The 20,040-nt window shown below is 41.3% G+C and overlaps 1 protein-coding gene and 1 non-coding gene across 2 annotated transcripts in view; one reads left to right on the plus strand and one right to left on the minus strand.

Annotated features, from left to right (window-relative positions):
- Positions 1-2,933: 2,933 nt before the first annotated feature.
- The window catches only part of COPS3 (COP9 signalosome subunit 3), a 33,574-nt gene continuing 16,467 nt past the window's right edge, over positions 2,934-20,040 (minus strand). Inside the window, exons 7-12 of the mRNA XM_049776906.1 lie at positions 18,418-18,558; positions 15,983-16,156; positions 11,846-11,932; positions 5,868-5,981; positions 3,549-3,629; positions 2,934-3,247 (exon numbers count right to left, since the gene is read on the minus strand). Of these exons, the coding sequence (XP_049632863.1) occupies positions 3,194-3,247; positions 3,549-3,629; positions 5,868-5,981; positions 11,846-11,932; positions 15,983-16,156; positions 18,418-18,558 (651 nt within the window). The 3' untranslated portion in view covers positions 2,934-3,193. The remainder of the gene's footprint in view (positions 3,248-3,548; positions 3,630-5,867; positions 5,982-11,845; positions 11,933-15,982; positions 16,157-18,417; positions 18,559-20,040) is intronic.
- Positions 5,739-5,800, plus strand: LOC126014588 (U7 small nuclear RNA). Its single transcript, XR_007497610.1, has one exon. It is a non-coding gene; the product is annotated as a U7 small nuclear RNA (small nuclear RNA).

Raw genomic sequence — 20,040 nt, forward strand, 5'->3', positions numbered from 1 at the left:
TTCTCTCTCCTTCCTCCTGGTCCTCAGAGTTACCCTTGGCCGCCTGCTCAGGGTCCCAGCAAGTGGGTTCTGGCGAGGAGCAGTTTAAAGGAGACCCCAGGCTTCCCCATTCCTGCAGGAGTCGGGGAGGGGACTGGTGAACTTCCAGCTTCCAGCAATTAGGAAGCAAACGCCTCTCTGGGAGTTGGAAGATTCAGCAGGCAACACGGGAAGGACATGGCTCCATGAGCTCTTCAACTGGCCAAATCACAGACCAAAGTGGTGTCTCGGAAACAACACCCTTCCTCTTGACTATTTCTAAAACACAAAAGGGACATGTGTATCTCCTTTGTATACCTCAGATGTATTCCCTTAATATCTATAACTCTTTTCGAATATCTTCTTATATAGTGACACTTTTGCTCACTGGTTTTTTTTTTATTTGATTGTTCGCTTTTCCCCCATCTCAATGTTTTATAAGCAATAATGGTAGAAGAGTATCTCTGTATAGAATTCATGTTTGAACCAAGTTACAGGAAATGTTGGACTTTATCCGTCGGCCCCCAGATGCAGCAATATCTTGTGGCAATGTTTCTCTTTTGCATAGGCACATTAAAATGGGGAAATAATACATATGCAAACAAGTTCGTATCTAATAGAGATGGGAACACAAACCCTGAACATTGGCATAATTACCTCAGAAGAATGGGCAATGTCCATACACTCCTGAACAATGGATAAACAACCACAATTGTCTATAACATTACCAGGATCCAAACCTCTACAGGGAAGACCTACCACTGCTCTGGCATTGACTTACTCCAAAGAGTGCTCTCAGCAACAGCCTGCTTGCAGGACAGATCGCTCTGCATCTAAAAGTGTACTGAAACACTGATGCTCCACATCAGCCTGACTTCGATGAAAGAAATGCATAGAATCCAGAATCTTTAAATATAGGAACCTGATATTAACAACAGCTTAAGTGTGAAAAAGTTTTACTGGGACCATGGAGAATGACTCCAATTGGACAGACTGGTATGCCTGGAGCCCAAAGTCAGTCTCATGCTAATAAACTTCTGGGGTGAGGCCTTCTTGTAATCAGGCCAAGGATTTCTTTTTTCCGTTTTCCCCATATTTTTCTGCGTCTATGCAAACAACGGCAATTGCCACTGTCCCACCTTTATTATTATTTTTTAACCCTTATCCTTTAAGAAAAAAAAAACAATTTACTGAACTTAAAAACAAATAACTTTAGTAGAATGCCTGCTCGAATACAGGCAGGGCATGGGAAAGGTGGGGAAGGGCATTGGGAGGGGGGAATGTTACACTGGTGAAGGGGGTGTTCTGTTTGTGACTGTAACCCAACTATAATCATGTTACTTAAATAAAAATATATTAAAAAACAAAAAGCAAGGGCCGGGCGGTGGCGCTGGAGGTAAGGTGCCTGCCTTGCCTGCGCTAGCCTAGGATGGACCGCGGTTCGATCCCCCGGCGTCCCATATGGTCCCCCAAGCCAGGAGTGACTTCTGAGCGCATAGCCAGGAGTGACCCCTGAGCGTCAAATGGGTGTGGCCCAAAAACCAAAAAAAAAAAAAAAAAAAAAAAAAAAACAAAAAGCAAGGGGCCGGTGAGGTGGCGCTAGAGGTAAGGTGTCTGCCTTGCAAGCGCTAGCCAAGGAAAGACTGTGGTTCGATCCCCCAGCGTCCCATACGGTCCCCCCAAGCCAGGGGCAATTTCTGAGCGCTTAGCCAGGAGTAACCCTTGAGCATCAAATGGGTATGGCCTCAAAAAAAAAACCTAATCAATCAATTAATAAAGTTTAAAAAAAACAAAGCAAAACAACAACATACAAACCTGACTTACTCAAACTATCCAAGGAAATGCAAGACCAATGTTCATATTAGTGACTAGTGTTTGTGACTTTGTCAGTCATTGTCAGGATGTAATTTTCTCTACATTGTAAGGCAAATTTTACAGAATTTAATGTTATCGGTAAATAATATCGTTCTAAAGTTTTTGTTTTATTAGTTGTATTACTTGTATCCTCTCGACCTATGTGGATACTTGCATACAGAATATTCTCAATAAAAACTTATTGAAACTAAAGAAAAATAATAACTGTATTTGCAAAAAGCATATAGTGACTGTGTAGTGACTTGACTATACAACTTGACACACTTAAAGACAGTGGTTCAAATCCTGACATTCCATATTGTTCCCCAAGCATGAGAGGAGCGATTTCTGAGCATAGAGCCAAGAGTAACCCTTGAGTGCTGCCGGGTATGACCCCAAAACCAAAAATAAATAAATAAAGTGAAATCATTTAGTTTAAATTACCACGTTACAAAGGTTTCCTACCATTCTGGAGCTAAATAAGGTCTATAAGATCAACACATTTCAGAGATCTATAAAAGGATGGACCTCGAGGGGCTAGAGTGATAGCACAGCAGTAGGGTATTTCCCTTGCATGTGACTGACTTGGGCTCAATCCATGGTATCCCAATGTGTCCCCAGAGCCTGCCAGGAGTAATTTCTGAGCACAGAGTAACTCTGAGCGCCACTGGCCACAGCCTCAAAACAAAAGTATGACCCTTAAACATTATTATCTCTTCAATTACAATTCATTTTACTACTATAATACATGTTAATTCTAATTATAACAAGTAAGGAACTTGTCTTACACACAGCCAGCACAGGTTCAATCTTTGGAACTACATATTGTCTCTGAGAACTGAGTGAGCTCTGAGCATAGAGCCAGGAATAAGCATTGACCACCAGGTGTGGCTTCCCCCCAACAAATAAAACAGAAACAAAATAAAGGTAACTGATAACAACTTTATATTCAAACACTTAAAAATTTCCTAAAATCTGTTTCTATTCACAATAAATGTGTTCTCTTAAAAGCTCTTTGGGAAGAAAAAAGTGATACAGAAGACACATCAATATCCAAGTAATTTAAAACAAAAAGGTAGCTTTAATGCAGTAACAACATTAATCTGAGGATAAATAAATCCACAACAGACTTTAAAGTTTGAATTTTTTCCTTTCTTTGCAGAGAGAATGGTTTTCTGACAGCACAAAGACTGAAGATGTCAAAACAAAACAATGTCTTAATGTCCAGATGAAACAGACTTGGTGCTCCCTGCAGTCCTCCTAACACTTGCCACTGGCCAAAGTGATCATTTCTCTGTTGACCTCCAGATGGATGCGAGTTTCATGAGTAACTGGATGGTTTGTTTCCTGAATCATCTTCTTGTGATCCCATGCTCTGTAAATGAGGAAGTCAAAATTTTTGTTTGCCCTTATCAATGGGGTTCTTGACAAATAAGAAATTCCGTCCCTCCCAGAAGAAGGTCACAGAGGCAATTCTAGGAACTATAGTGTGCATCAATAAAAGTATATTTAGGTAAATAATTTTAAAATGCTCTCAATGAATCTCTCTCTGAACTAAGTGGTTTTGAAGAATTTTTGGCAATTAAGCGTTTAAAATGAAATCAAGTCTATGTTCCTCACTTGGGAACAAATCTCCTTTATCCAGTCCACATATTAATGAGGAAAATTCTGAATACCTTTTGCACAAACTGAGGATTCACCGTGATCTCCTGGTCCATGACCTTCAGTCGCTCATCCAGCTCTATACATTTCAGCATCTGTGTGACAGACATGTTTGATGAGGCAAAGAAGCCGGTGTGGGTCAATAACATCTTTCTTTAAAAAAAAAAAAGTGTGAATGGGATCACACTCATGTGAACCTGGCAATACCGGGAGTGGGGGAGGGAGCATGCAGTATTAGGGATGGAACCTAGTGTCATTCCTATGTAAGGTATGGGTTCTATCACCTGAGCCACACTCCAACTCTTTTAAAGCTTTACTATTAAAATATTATTAAAATGCTTGGAGCCGAAGCAATAGTACAGCAGGTAAGGCTCTTGCCTTGCATGCAGTTGTACTGCTTTCAATATCTGGCATCACACTTTCCAAGCCTTGCCAGGATTGATCTCTGAGTGCAGAGACAAAAACTGGATCTCTGGGTCCAGTTTGCCTTAAACTTTGAATTACAAAAAAGGGACTGTGGAGGTATATATCATGTTACTAAGCGTTGTACCTATTTTTTGAGATTTAATGTTATTTTCAACACACTTCACTAAAGAAGAAACACAAACATCCCAGCTTATACCCAGAACCCTGAGTGGTAGTCAGAACAGAAATCATAAGTGGCCTTGGTAACCAATGCAACCTTCAACTACTGTACAACAGGATGGCATTCCTTCTGTTCTTCCCTACTATTACCTCATGTCCCACCACCTATTTTGTGAGTGTGTGGTTTTTGGGTCACACCCGGCAGCGCTCAGGGGACCATATGGGATGCCGGGATTCAAACCACTGTCCTTCTGCATGCAAGGCAAATGTCCTACCTCCATGCTATCTCTCCGGCCCCTACTCACAGGAACTTTGAGCACAACTTTTTTGTTTTTTGTTTTTTTTTTGGGGGGGGGGGGGCACACTTAGGAGGAAATGAGTAAAAAATCAAGAAAAAGTTAGCACAAATTGTGCTACCTAACAGGATTCCTGAGGAGGTTTGCTAAACTATGTTGCCAGCCTTGTTCCTGCTGACCTTTCAAACATGAGTTAAGAGCTAGGTTTAACTTTATGTTTAGTAAAAACATTGGGTAATTGTAAATGTTTTAATGGTAAATGCCTTCATGTTGCACATTTCTTTCCGCAGGCCCACCCCCCTGCCTCTTTGTGGCTTGGTATATAAGCTCTGTGAACTTTGTAATAAACGACTCTTGATCAGATTCTTGACTTGAGTCCTGTCTGTCCCCCTCCCCAATTCTTTTACAGGTTAAGTCCTCTTCGTGACCCACGAATAACTGGCGACCCCCGTCCCTGCGGGCAGGTTTGGGTGGTCGCAAAAGCCCATCAAATCTTTTAGGAATTAAGTAGGTTTTAGAGAGAAAAACTTGTTTATAACTACAAATGAGTTTGTTTGGGTGGGAGGAGAAAGAAAAGCAGATATTCTGTATCACATCGATAATATTCTGGGATAATTCCAACTGGTGTTTAGAGGACTTGATGGTACTTTTTTTTTTTTTTTTTGGCCACATTCAGTGGTCCTTGGGGTACCATGCAGGGTGAGATCAAATCCAGGTCTCTCACATGCCAAGTATGTGTTCAGCCCACTGAGCTATTTCTCTAAAGTGACGTTCCCACCCTAACTATATATTTTTTTGTTTGTTTTTCTTTTGGGGCCACACCTGGTGGTGCCTCAATCAGGGGTTACTCTTGGTTCTGCTCTCAGAAATCGCTCCTGGCAGGCACAGGGGGCCCTATGGGATGCCAGGATTTAAAACACCATCTGTCTTGAATCGGCTGTGTGCAAGGCAAACACCCTAATGCCGTGCTATCTCTCCAGCTTCCCTAACTATGTTTTTAAAATCAACTTTTAGGAAAAAAAATTTTATAAATTGGGAATTATCTATATCGTTAATAAAAGGATCCTAGAGCATAGGGTCAATGTTTCAAATATAACATTAAAAATACTAGCTGAGGGCCCGGAGAGAAGCACAGCGATGTTTGCCTTGCAAGCAGCCGATCCAGGACCAAAGGTGGTTGGTTCGATTCCCGGTGTCCCATATGGTCCCCCGTGCCTGCCAGGAGCTACTTCTGAGCAGACAGCCAGGAGTAACCCCTGAGCACTGCCGGGTTTGACCCAAAAACCAAAAACCAAAAAAAGAAAAAACAAAAAACTAACTGAGCAGTGTTACAGCTCTTTTAGAATTTGTCCAGCAGGCCTTCTGGTCTCCACCAAAAGCCCCCTCCCTACCCAAAAAAAAAAACTAGCTGAGGGGGAGGAAAGAAAAATTAAATCTGGTACTCTTACTTACCTCCTGATCAATGTTATGAAGCATGGCTGGGTTATTATATTTCTCGGGGTTATCATGAAAACTGACCATACCGTCCTTCTGATTAATACTTGCAAAAATTTCACCATCTTCTATCTATAGGGGAAAAAAAGGAAATCAGTTTAGACTCCTAAAGTATGTGAAGATAAAGTGATTTTTAAAAAAAAGCACATAAATGAAAATGTAAAAAAATACTATGCCGGGCCCGGAGAGATAGCACAGCGGTGTTTGCCTTGCAAGCAGCCGATCCAGGACCAAAGGTGGTTGGTTCGAATCCCGGTGTCCCATATGGTCCCCATAGCCTGCCAGGAGCTATTTCTGAGCAGACAGCCAGGAGTAACCCCTGAGCACCGCCGTGTGTGACCCAAAAACCAAAAAAAAAAAAAAAAATACTATGCCTTCAATGTCTAAGGAGTCACATAAATTTCATGGCTTTCGATTGCTTTGTGTACTGCTCAGAAATGTCACAATGTACTACAATCTGGGGACTTGTGGACAAAGTAATTGTACATGGGTTCTGTTTTATTTTTCTTAATGTTCTTTGATTGTAAGTCCAAAATTTAGGCGTCAGCAAGGGGATTTCTTCTGAGAACTCTGCTTATGGGTGATTGTCCTTCCACTGTAACTTTACCTTGTTCTCTTTCTTTGCATCATTGTTCTCATAATTAAAAATAAAAAATTAAAAAAAAAAAAAGCACACAAGGGCCGGGGAGACTGCATGGAGGTGAGGCATTTGGCTTGCATGTAGAAGGACGGTGGTTCGAATTCCAGCATCCCATGTGGTCCCCCAAGCCTGCCAGGAGCGATTTCTGAGTGTAGAGCCAGGAAGAACCCCTGAGCGCTGCCGGGTGTGACCCAAAAACCAAACACCAAAAAAAAAAAGGCACAGAAAATAACAAATACACTTAGTTATTTTTAAGCACTAGTTGGACATTTATATATTACACAGCTACTATGGGCCAGGCAAAATTACAGATGGGGGAGCAACACATACACAAGTCATTTTATTTTTTTCTTTTTTAATTTTCATTTATTTGGTTTTTGGGTCACACCTGACAGTGCTAGGGTTTGAGGTTGCTCCTAGCTCTGCATTCAGGAATAAATAATGGTGGTTCTTTGGGGCCCCTCTGGGATGCTGGGGATCAAACATGAGTTGGTCATATGAGTCCTTCTTGCTGTGCGATCTCTTCAGCCGCTGCATTATTTTTTTTTTTTTAACTTAACATTACAGATTCACCTTTAGAAGTATAATCCAGTGACATTTTATACATTTGTAGTATTGTGCAGTCCTCAATTCTTTTGGATTCCAGACATTTTCAACAACCCAAAATAAAATCCCATAACTGTCAAACAGCAGTTATCCCCCATTCTTCCAGTCTTTGGCAAACAACCAATCACCTGTTCAATAAACTTGCCTATACTAGATACTTACTATAAATAATACCACACATTATTAAAACTTTTGGATCACTCCAGAGATGCTCAGGTGTCATTCTTGGCTCTGCATCAGGAATCACTTCTATTGGTGCTTGGGGGATCATATGAGATGCTGGTGATAGAACCAGGCAAGGCAATCACCTTACCTGCTGTGCTATCTCACCAGCTCCACTAGGTATTCTTTTGTGTTTTGCTTTTTTATTAGCATATTTTCAAAGTGCACTTGTACATGGTTTGTTTGCTTGTTTTTTGTGAAGTAACTTATTTAGAAAGGTGTGAAAGACAAGTGTGTATTCCGAAGAGAAGACAGGCTTTCAGGAATGGAAATAGGCAAGCAAAACAAGGTAAAGACAAACAAGTAGTTACTTCTGGTTCTGTACTCAGGAACTGGTTCTGGCAGAGTTCAGGGAAACCATATGAGATGCTGGGAACAGAACCTGGATCAGCCTTGTTCAAGGCAAGGCAAGGCAAGTGCCCTACTCACTCAGCTATCTCTCTAGCCCCAATTATTGTTACTTCTAACAAATTGCTCTCGAGGGTAATGACAATTAGTTCATTTGTTAAAACAGAACTAAACTGCTGTACTACTTTCTAGCCTTGGGTGGACAGATGCTATTTAATGAAAGAGCAACCAACCCGACATGTAATCAGTCATAATTCTCTAATGAGGCAACTTACACTAAGCAGACTCATTTTATTTATTTTTGGCCCACACCTGGCAGTATTCAGTGTTTACGTCTAGCTTTGCACTCAGGGATCACTCCTGGCAGGTCTCAGGGAGCCATATTGGTGCCGGGGAGTGAACCTGGGTCAGCTATGTCCAAGGCAAGTACCTTATCTGCTATACTATTATTCCAACCCAAAAGCAGCCTCAATTTAAAAAAATGGATATACACAAATGTCTATCTAGTCAGAAATAGAAAGAAATACTAGTATAGTGGAATAGAAAAGAAAGGAAGGAAGAGGCAGAGAGTGGGCAGTAAATACAAAATAGAAAAAATGAGTAATTAAATTATAAAAAGAAAAGACAGAGAACCTTAAATGCATATTGTAAAGTAGAAAAAATATATCTGAAAATATTATATTCCATAAGATTCCAACTCTACTACATTCTGCAAAAACTATAAAGAAGTAAAATTTTGTGAACTGCTCAATATGAAATTTGGTGTGAAAGAATCCCTCAGTTTAATGCTTATGTTTGAAACAAGTCATGGGTATTGTTGGAAATGTTCTTACGCCCCCATATATCTGATAGCACCACGTGGCTTTATTTCTTGTTTGCTTAGGCACACTAAAATGGGAAAATACTATACATACCAATAAGTTCTTATCTAATAGAGATGGGAACACACAAATCTTGTAGTGCAATGAGACCTTACACCCTGAACATTGACATAAAGATCTGGTACAGACCTCAGAAGAATGGGCATTCTCCATTCACCCCTGATCTAGAGAAGACATCTACAAAACATCCAAGGTTGTCTATAACATCACCTGGAGGCATTCCTCTACCAGGAAAGACCCTACAGCTGCTCTGACATCGATCTACTCAAAAAAGACTTCCCTTAACACTAAGAAGACTTAACCAAAAAAATGACCTGCTTACTGGACAGAGCTTGCTGTATTGCCCCTTAATTGTGAGGTTTGTCTATAACATCACCTGGAAGCAATCCTCTACCACGGAAGACCCTACCACTGCTCAGACATCGTCCTGCTGAAAAGAGACTTCCCTTACCAATGAGAAGACTTAACAACGACCTGCTTACAGGACAGGGCTTCCTGCATTGCCCTTTCATGGTGAGGTGAAACGAGAAGACATTCCACATCATGACTTCAATTTAGGATATGCAGATTCCAGAATCTTTAATACAGAAACATGATACCAACAACAGAGACTGTGTGAAAAGTGTGTTGGCTCTACAGACAATGTCTTGGATCAGACGATAACTTGCCTGAGGCCTAGAGTTGGTATTATGCCAGGAAACTTCAGGGGTAGGATCTCTTTGTATTTAGGCCAAGGTTATTCCTTTCCATGCCTCTCATATTTTGGTGGGCCTATGCAAACAACAATTGCCACTCTAACACCGTTTATACTGTGCTCCTTTGACTCTAATCCTTAAAATGCACCCACTTAAAATTTGAGGTTAACTTAAGAGAATATGCATGTACATGGAAATGTGAAAAATACTATGCCTCAAATGTTTAAGGAGTTACATAAGTTTTATGGCTTTATATTGCCTTGTGTGCTGTTAAGAAATATTATAATGTGCTACAATCTGGGGACTTGAGGGACAAAGTAATTGTACATGGATTCTGTTTTATTTATCTTAACGTTCTTTGGCTGAAAGTTCAAAGTTAAGATATCAGCAAGGGGACTTCTTCTGAGAATTATGTTATGGCTGATTGTCCTTCCACTGTAACTTTACCTTGTCCTCTTTCTTTGCATCTTTTGTTCTCATAATTCAAAATAAAAAAATTAAAAAAAAAAAAAAAAGAAGTAAAATTATGGAGCCAGAAAAAGGATCAGTAGTCGCAAGGGTGGTCGAGATAAAAAGGCAGAGCAGAGCACAGAGGGTTTGAGGGCAATGAAGACTATATACTATTACGGCGGCTACATGCCATAATACAGTTGTCCAAATTCAGAGAATACTAAGCACCAAGAGTGAATCCTAATGCAAACTATGGACTTTTGTGTATTAGTAACTCCTTAATGTAGGCTATTCAATTTTAACAAATATACATACCACCATGACCAAAAAAAAAAAACAAAAAGCAAAAATGAGAGATGCTCAGAATGTGGAAGCTATGCATACAGAGCAGGGTTGTTGTTTGTTTTTTTTTTTTGGGCCACACCTGTTTGATGCTCAGGGGTTACTCCTGGCTAAGCGCTCAGAAATTGCCCCTGGCTTGGGGGGATCATATGGGACACTGGAGGATCAAACCACAGTCCTTCCTTGGCTAGCGCTTGTAAGGCAGGCACCTTACCTCTAGTGCTACCTCAGCAGCCCCATTTTTTTTTTTGTTTGTTTGTTTTTTTTGTTTTTGTTTGGTTTTTGGGCCACACCTGGCGGTGCTCAGGGATTACTCCTGGCTGTCTGCTCAGAAATAGCTCCTGGCAGGCACGGGGGACCATATGGGACACCGAGATTCAAACCAACCACCTTTGGTCCTGGATCGGCTGCTTGCAAGGCAATCGCCTCTGTGCTATCTCTCCGGGCCCTGTTTGTTTATTTTTTTTTATATAAGAAATAGCTTTATCTCCCCTTATTCTGCAATGAGCTTCAATCTTTTTCCAAAAAATGATGTATCATTACAAAACAAAGAAATAAAAAAATATTCCCACTTTCATGTAATTTATACTCTAAAATAGAATTTCCTTTTTTCTTTTTCTTTTTCTTTTTTGTAGTTTTTGGGTCACACCCGGCAGTGCTCAGGGGTTATTCCTGGCTCCATGCTCAGAAATTGCTCCTGGCAGCCACGGGGGACCATATGGAACGCTGGGATTCGAACTGATGACCTTCTGCATGAAAGGCAAACGCCTTACCTCCATGCTATCTCTCCGGCCCCCCTTTTTTCTTTTTCTCAACAACAACAAAAAAAATCCCTTTTCTTCCCTTTGCTGTTGCAATGATCAAGGGGTCATATACTTTTTTTTGTTTTTTGTTTTTTTGGGGGGGCCACAACCATTGACACTTAGGGGCTACTCCTGGCTATGTGCTCAGAAATCGCTCCTGGCTTGGGGGACCATCTGGGATGCCAGGGATCTAACTGCATTCCCTCTTAGGCTAGCGCATGCAAGGCAGACGCCCTACCACTTGCATCACCACTCTGGCCCCTGATCTACTTGGTTGTAGTTTTCCACATTTACTTAGCTACTCACACACTTTGGTGTGATGCTGAGAATCCCAAATGGCAGTGGGATTATTTCTGGCATGTATGGTAATGCCATGGATCAAACTCACAGCTTCACTCATGCAAGGCAAGAGCTTTACTACTGAGCTAACTCCTAACCTCTACACGTACATATGATTAGAATACCAACAAACTGTAAGGATACAGACCAACATAACCACACACAGATTGACTTAGGATGGTTCCTCCCTTTTTCCTATTTTTCATGATAAATTTCAGTTATTGGTATTCCATTTTGTAATCACCTACATTCCAATTTGGAGAGTGTGATTCCTCTTTAACTTCGTGGGACTCTACTCTGTAGAGGGACATGTTTTCTTTCCTCCTTGCAATAAAGTTGATTTATTTCACTAATGAAATCTTTCTTTTTTTTTTTTTTTTTTTTTGGTTTTTGGGCCACACCCGGTAACGCTCAGGGGTTACTCCTGGCTATGTGCTCAGAAGTTGCTCCTGGCTTGTGGGACCATATGGGACACCGGGGGATCGAACCGCGGTCCGTCCAAGGCTAGCGCAGGCAAGGCAGGCACCTTACCTTTAGCGCCACCGCCCGGCCCCTAATGAAATCTTTTTACTGTCACAAGGACAAAAATCTTTGAACAAAAAACACTTACCATATGTAGAACATATTTTTCTGCCTCCTGAGGCCCAGATAACTGCACTCGGCTTGCCATATCTTGTAATGATAGTGTTAAGAAGGTCTGAAATTTAGAAGAGAGTTCATCATAGCTTTAAACAACTGAGGTTGTATGTGGCCAGCTTGAGATCAAATCCCCGGATCTACATATGATCCCCCAAGTACTGCTAGGGGTCATTCCTAAACACACAGAAACAAGCAAGAAAGGAAGTTTTATTTTAAGTGTACAGTTATTTTCCATTAGTAAACAAAATACTTTTATATTAGTAATGATGACTTTGACAGACAAATCCAGTGGTTCTGGTCACCAGTTTCCTATAGGTATGAAATGACTCAGATGCAAGATTATGAAATTTTAGGACTGGACAAATGGTACAGGCCTCTGGCCTTGTACGTGGTCAACCCAGGTTTGATCCCCACCATCCTATATGGCCCTGCAAGCTCTGCCAGGAGTAATTCCTGGGTGTAGAGTCAGGAATAACTCCTGAATATCACTGGGTGTAACACAAAAACAAAAATTCAATTTTGCTGTTTAAAATAAAAAAAAATTGAAACCAACTCAATATAATGATTTTAAGTACAATGGGATTACTTTGCAGCTGTAAAAAACCTTGAAGGGGATCGGGCTGGCAGGGGTCCTCAAACTTTTTAAACAGGGGGCCAGTTCACTGTTCCTCAGACCATTGGAGGGTCTGACTATAGTAAAAACAAAACTTATGAACAAATTCTTATGCATACTGCATATATCTTATTTTGCAATGAAGAAACAAAACAGATACAAATACAATATGTGGCCCTCGGGTCATAGTTTGAGGACCGCTGGTTCAAAAGGTCAGTGTGCATGCTCTGCATGCAAGGCCTAGGTTTCATCCCCAGAACTGCATGGCAAAGAGTGACCCATTAGCCATGACTGATGACCTCTAAGCAACAAGAGGTATAGAATGTATGCTTTGTGTACACAAGCCCTTGGGTTTGATTCCTAGCACCAATTAAAGTACTGGGACAAGAAAGCAGGTAGGGCTTTTGTTTTGCACACAACTGACCAGATATCAATCTCTAGGCACCCCATGTCCCATGAGCCCTGACACGAATGATCCTTGAGCACAGAACCAGGAGTAAGCCTTGAGCACTGCCAGGTGTGACCTGCAACCGGGGGGAAAAAAAGTTATCTTAAAAAAATGTCTCAAAGAGGGGGTGGGGGGAAAACATGACAGCATTCTTTATGGACTAGAAACAAATTAAAAGGAGGCCTTTATTAAAAAGGAGGCTTGTTCCTCAAGTCCATGCACCTCACTTGCTTGTCTCTATGTCTCTTTGCTTGCCTTTTCCACCCCGCAGATAACCATGTTCTCTTGAATACATATTCCTCTCTTTCTCTCTTCTCACATCTAAGTAAACTTATTCATTAAAAACTATCCTGTGTCACTATTTTGGGCCACACCTGGCGGTGCTCAGGGGTTACTCCTGGCTATTTGCTCAGAAATAGCTCCTGGCAGGCACGGGGGACCATATGGGACACCGGGATTTGAACCAACCACCTTAGGTCCTGGGTTGGCTGCTTGCAAGGCAAACGCTGCTGTGCTATCTCTCCGGCCCCTAGGAATAATTTTCTTTTCCTGCAAAGAGCAATTGCTCACTCCAGCCTAAGTCCATGATTCCACCAAGAAATCTAGTGGCAGAGATCAACTGTGTAGAACAGGTGGGCTACAGGCACAGCCTTGATGGTGCCATGAGGGGCTGATAGGTCACAAATGCCTGGGCCCTGTAGGTTCTCCTAGTGGACTTTACTATTTCCCCAAACGCTGACAGGTCGAGCAAAGGTGGAAGCACCCTCTTCTTGAGTCTACCTCCCTGGCTCCCCACCTGATATATGGATTTTAGAAAGCCTCTTTCCCTGATGCTTGGTCCACAAGCTCAAGTATAAGGCCTATAGTGCAGAGGTCACATATGGGCTCAACACGTGAACTGTTTCCTCAAAAAGGTCAATTTGAGAACACTGCTGCACAGTGACCAATGAATAGTAGACGCCAATTCCAAGCTCCTGGTACAACCTTGGGTAACATTTTCTCAGAGAAACAAGTTAATCACCTTAGCAGTTAATCACTGTCACCATCAGTGACAGAACTGATTTGATATTTTTGGTGGTAAGGGCTCTCCGGGAGGGCCTCTAAGTATATTAAAAAGGAGTATACATGGCCAGAGGTGCACCTTAGTGGAAGGCATCTTTCGTATGTATAAGACACTGAATTATACCCCCTAGCATCAAAAGGAAAAAAGAATGAAAAACTGAGAGAATAAGCAAGCACAAGGATGGTAACATTAGCTTAAAGGCAAAGAATATATATCTGAGAGCTCCTGCATTAATGCATGTGCATGCACCCTCAAAACTGGTAATACGAGATTAGCCCCTTTAATAAATCTAGCTGCTGTTACAGGAATTTGATGGAAAATTCTGTATCTTTAGAATTTTACATTTTAAATGTTTTAATTACTAAAAAATAGAACTGAGAATATCACATTCATCCTTAATAATTCAAGCTCAAGTGTATAAACACATGGGAGTTGGAAGGAAACCAGAATGGGTCACTGCTCTGCTTGAAAATCAAAAGAATATTTTTTCAGGAACAAATTGAAAGAATTCTATTTTTTTTTAATGATAGGAAGAATTTACAACAAAAGCATTTTTAATATAACTATTTTTGGGATACAGCTTGGAATACTCCTGGCTCTGTACTCATGAATTACTCTAGTGGATTTGGGGAACCATATGGGATGCCAGGGATCAAACCCCAGGTGACTACATGCAAAGCAAGTGCTCTATCTGCTGTACTATCACTTTTTTGTTTTGTTTTGTTTTTGTTTTTGGGCCACACCCGGCGGTGCTCAGGGGTTACTCCTGGTTGTCTGCTTAGAAATAGCTCCTGGCAGGCACGGGGGACCATATGGGACACCGGGATTCGAACCAACCACCTTAGGTCCTGGATCGGCTGCTTGCAAGACAAACACCACTGTGCTATCTCTCTGGGTCCTGTACAATCACTTTAATCAATGAAGTTGTTTACTTTTAAGTAGGAAAAAAATGGTTGTGTTTATTTATAAATCATTTTTTTTGAGTCCTCACTTATGATCTATGTAATATAGTTGGTGTTAAGTTTTGTTTGGTTTTTTGGTTTGGTTTTGTTTTGTTTTGAACCACACCTGGCTACTCAGGTTACTCCTGGCTCTGTGCTCAAAAATTTCTCCTAGCAGGCTCAGAGAACACATGGGATGTCAGGATGCCATTGAACCACATACAAGGCAAATGCACTGTACTAATTGTCTGGCCCCCTGTAATACAGTTTTTTAAAAAGTAAATTTTATTTTTTAGGTACTACTCTGATTAATTTTGCTATTTATATTGCTTATATATACTCTTATTTATTTTGCTACTCTACTTATATTTTTGATCATTGTCTTAAAAGAATTTGGGGGGGTGCTATATCTGGTGGTGCTCAGAGGTTTCTCCTGGCTCTGAGCTCAGGAATTACTCTTTGTGGTGCTCAGGGACCACAGGAGTTCCAGGATTGAACTCAGGTCAGCTGCCTACAAGGCAAATACCCAATCACAAGTGACATCTGCACCAGTATTATTGCTGATCTGCTCGTGGACCTTTTTTTTTTTTTTTGGTTTTTGGTTTTTGGGCCACACCCTGTGACGCTCAGGGGTTACTCCTGGCTATGCGCTCAGAAGTTGCTCCTGGCTTCTTGGGGGACCATATGGGATGCCGGGGGATCGAACCGCGGTCCGTCCTAGGCTAGCGCAGGCAAGGCAGGCACCTTACCTCCAGCGCCACCGCCCGGCCCCGCTCGTGGACCTTTTGCTCTCTCCCAGCTCATAAGCTCCCTATCTCTGCCTTTTTGCCTTTTCTTCTGTGTTTATTCTCTTGTCAAATATCCCACTCTAGCCCGAAAAAGAAACAAATGAAACTCTTTCTAAAAGAATCAGTTGCAAAAGTTCTTTTAGTATAGATAGAAATTCTGACAATTTATCCCTGAAACTGAGAAAGAGAGAGGAGCAGAGAAACATAGGCTCAGGATAGCTGGGAGACAGTGTCTGAAGACAGCACCTTCCTTACCTTTGTTAGCCTTTGAATATTCTTCTTATAGAGGGAGGACAAGCACTGCTTCACCAGTCCCATGTTGTTATCACGAGTAAACGTCTCACTGTGCTTGTTCACCAGGTTGCGGAGTTCTGAGGGATTATTAGTTGAATAAACTTGTGCTAATTCATGGTATGCATTGCTAAGAGGCTAAAGTTTAGATGGCAGGGAAAAATCATATTAAAAAATTAGAGGGATAACAACACGAGGCAAAAGAAGACATGTACTATTTTTTGAGTACATGTATTCAATATACTCTATATTGCTACCTAACAAATTAGTTTACTCAAAGTAAATTCTAATTTCTAAGACCAAAAAGAGAAAATTAATGAGTTATTTACTATCAAAAACCCTACTCTTTAGTACAGAGCTAATAACTTACATAGCAGGTCAAAGTACAGTGTATTAGAAAGTCAATGTCTAGGGGCCATCGTAATAGCACAGTGGCAGGGTGTTTGACTTGCATGCAGCTGACCTGGGTTTGATCACCCAGCATCTCATATGGTTCCCAGGCACCACCAAGAATAACCCCTCAGCACAGAGCCAGGAGTAACCCCAGTATGCCACTGAGTGTGGCTCAAAAACAAAAAAGAAAAGAAAAGGCATGCAGTTTTCTTCATTAGTTTTGTTTTGGAAAAATTGTTTTAGGGAAGTTAAACTTCCATCAAACTCATAAATCCTTCCCCTTCCCTTCTGTCTGTCTCACAAGAGAACACACTCACCTCTACTTGAGCTAATTAGAAAAGAGGATAAGAACAAAAGAATTAACAGTGGCCACGGGCCTAATTAGAGCCTGAGCTGCTCTGGGCATTTAATACATATTATACTCTATTTTATTTAGTTACATTGGGGAAGGGGCCGTTTGGGCGTTGCCCTGTGGTGCTCAGGAGTTATTCCTGGCTCTGTACTCAGAAATCACTCCTGGTAGGCTGGGGGATCATATGGAATGCCAGGGATAGAAGCTGGGTCAGTCATGTGAAGGCAAGTGCCTTTCCCTCTGTGCTATCACTCTAGTCCCTATTCTCTATTTTAAATATTAAAAAATTGGGACAGAAGGGCTGGAATGGTAGTTCAGCGGTAACATGTTTGTCTTGCATGCAGCCAACATGGGCTTGATTCTCGACATTCCATATAATCCCAAGTCTGCCAGGGGCGATTTCTGAGCACAGAGCCAAGAGTAACCTGAGTGCTTCCAGGTGTAGCCAAAAAAACCTCCCCCCAAAAAATAAATAAATAAAAAGAAACTGGGACAGAGATTCAAAAGAATGTGGATCACATGAGGAACACATGAAAAGACTCTAGCCTATATTCTAAAACTCTGCTCTTTTCACTATTTATGTTTACAAAGCACCAAATCTTGCAAGTGAAATCATGAAAACCCTACTTTATGAAAGCTCTGCTTCTAAAACAGGCCAGAACAATACCTATCTGGAAAATACCTGAGAGTTTTCCAAAATGACTGAGAATTCCTCCCTAAGCTTCTACTCTGTCCATCACTTTTCCGTTAAGTCTCAAGAGCTGAATCCAACCCCAACCACCTTCTCCGCTCTCCCCCCACCCCCAATATAGGCAAGAAGGGCACACCTATAGCCTTAAAAACCACAACAGGGCTATCTTCAACAGGACATCATATAAGTCTCACTTGGAATATTTAAAAATTATGTCCTGAGGGCCGGAGAGATTTGTCTTTCATGCAGATGTTCATTGTTTTGAATCCCAGCATCCCATATGGTGCCCTGAGCCTGCCAGGAGTGATTTCTGAGCGTGGAGCCAGGAGTAACCCCTGAGCTCTGCCAGGTGTGACCCAAAAACCAAAAACCAAAAAAAAAAAAAAAAAAAAAGATATCCTGAAATAGTCTCAAATAACAGAATAAAATTACACTATTATTTTGATAATTCTTTTTGTTTATCCTTTTGAATTGCTTAACTGGGAAAGGTTCTAAAGATATATTTCAGAATTAAGACTGGACTCTTGAGAAACATTCTACTTAATCAGGAGATCAGAGTATAAGAAATGAATAGGGCCCAGAGAGATAGCACAGCGGTGTTTGCCTTGCAAGCAGCCGATCCAGGACCAAAGGTGGTTGGATCGAATCCCAGTGTCCCATATGGTCCCCTGTGCCTGCCAGGAGCTATTTCTGAGCAGACAGCCAGGAGTAACCCCTGGGCACCGCCGGGTGTGGCCCCAAATCCAAAATCCAAAAACCAAAACCAAAACAAAACAAAAAAGAAATGAATGGAGTTAGAAAAAAATGCTAGGACCTCAGCCCAAAATTCTCAGTAGATATTTAATATATGTCTGCTAACTTGAAACTGCTGAGAGCTAACCATGATACAATTACAGATCCATTATCATAAGAATATCCCCCATAGATTTAGTCACGTGAGATAGGTTATATTTTAAAACTCACCTTAATGAATCTACCCACAATTTGAGATGTGTATTTCGGTAGCTGTTGTACTTTGCCAAGTAATATCAAAGAAACTAGTATATACTTTTTATAGGATTCCAACATGATATGACTGACAGCCATAGCAGGAGTAGTTATAGCCTGTGCAAAAGAAAAATGTTCAAGTAAGAGAGCAAACCAGAGAAATCAACCACATGTATCACTTTAACCAATGGGGGACAGGGTTATGGTTCAAGTGGTAGAGCATATGCTTACCATCTGTGAGGTCCTGAATTCAATCTCAGCACCATGTAGCCCTTGTTGACATACACCCTCCATGCTCCCTACACCATGGGGGGTGGCCACGATTAAACAACAATACAGGAATCATGTATAAGGCTCAAGTACTACAGTACATACTTAGTATATGGCAAGGCCCTGGGTTTAATTTCCAGCACAATATACATTAGTACCAATAGGTGAAGTCCTATTGGCCCCCTACACATTGCTAGGAGTAAATTCCTGAGGCTTCAATGATTTTAAAGAATTGCATCAAGATAATTCATATAAAATTTACCCTGGATATCACTACCTATCATCATTATTTAATTCCAAACCTTTTTTTCGTTTTGATTTTGGGGGCCACTTCTGAAGATAATGGGGATGGGGTAGACCATATGGGGACAGGGGACTCAAACCCAGCTGCAAACAAGGCAAGCACTTTGTACTACCTCTCGAGCCCCTCGATTAGTATCTCGTTTTTAACTCTAGCTTGTGAATAGGTATTCCATTTGGATTTGGATTTTCCTGATAACTAAAGACGATAAGCGTCTTCTCATGAGCTTATTGGCTATTCTTTGGAGAGATGTCTATACAGACCCATTACTTAGTTTTGTTTTTGTTTTTTTGGGCGGGGAGAGGTCACACCTGGCAGCACTCAGGGGTTACTCCTGGCTCTATGCTCAGAAATCACTCCTGGCAGGCTCAGGGGACCAATAGGATGCCGGGATTCGAACCACCGTCCTTCTGCATGCAAGGCAAACGCCTTACCTCCATGCTATCTCTCCGGCCCCGACCATTGCTTAGTTTTAAAATTATTTGTTATCTTAGGTGGAGGTGTAAAAAATCTTTGTATATTCTGGATGAAAATCCTGTATCAGAGTACGATTCTATAACTGTCCTTTAATTTTCTTCTTCCTAAACTTAATCCAAGTCTATAAGGCACTTGGCACTTCCTCTGATATTAAGTCTATGTTCAGCTAAGTACATAAGAATCCATGCAGTGATCGACACTAAATTATTGCTTTAAAGTTTAATACCAGCATCAATACAAAAAGCTGAGACTGGTAGACTAAGGAGATCAGTCTATAGCATGCTATGAAAATAATGAAGCTGCTTTCCATTTATTGGGAGCAAGTCTACATCCAGCAGTGTTTAGTGCTTATTCCTGGCTCTGTGCTCAGGGATGAATGCTGGTGGGGCTGAGGGTTGAACCCAGGCAGTGAGGCTATGCGAAGCCAATTCTTTATCCACTGTTCTATCATTCCAGTCCCACAAAAAATGTGAGACTGGAGTGATAGCACAGTGGGTAAGGTGTTTTTGTCTTACACCAGCTGACCCAGGTTCGATCCCCAGCATCCATAT

Source organism: Suncus etruscus, chromosome 7 (genome assembly GCF_024139225.1).
Source record: "Suncus etruscus isolate mSunEtr1 chromosome 7, mSunEtr1.pri.cur, whole genome shotgun sequence".
In the NCBI taxonomy this organism is placed as follows: domain Eukaryota; kingdom Metazoa; phylum Chordata; class Mammalia; order Eulipotyphla; family Soricidae; genus Suncus; species Suncus etruscus.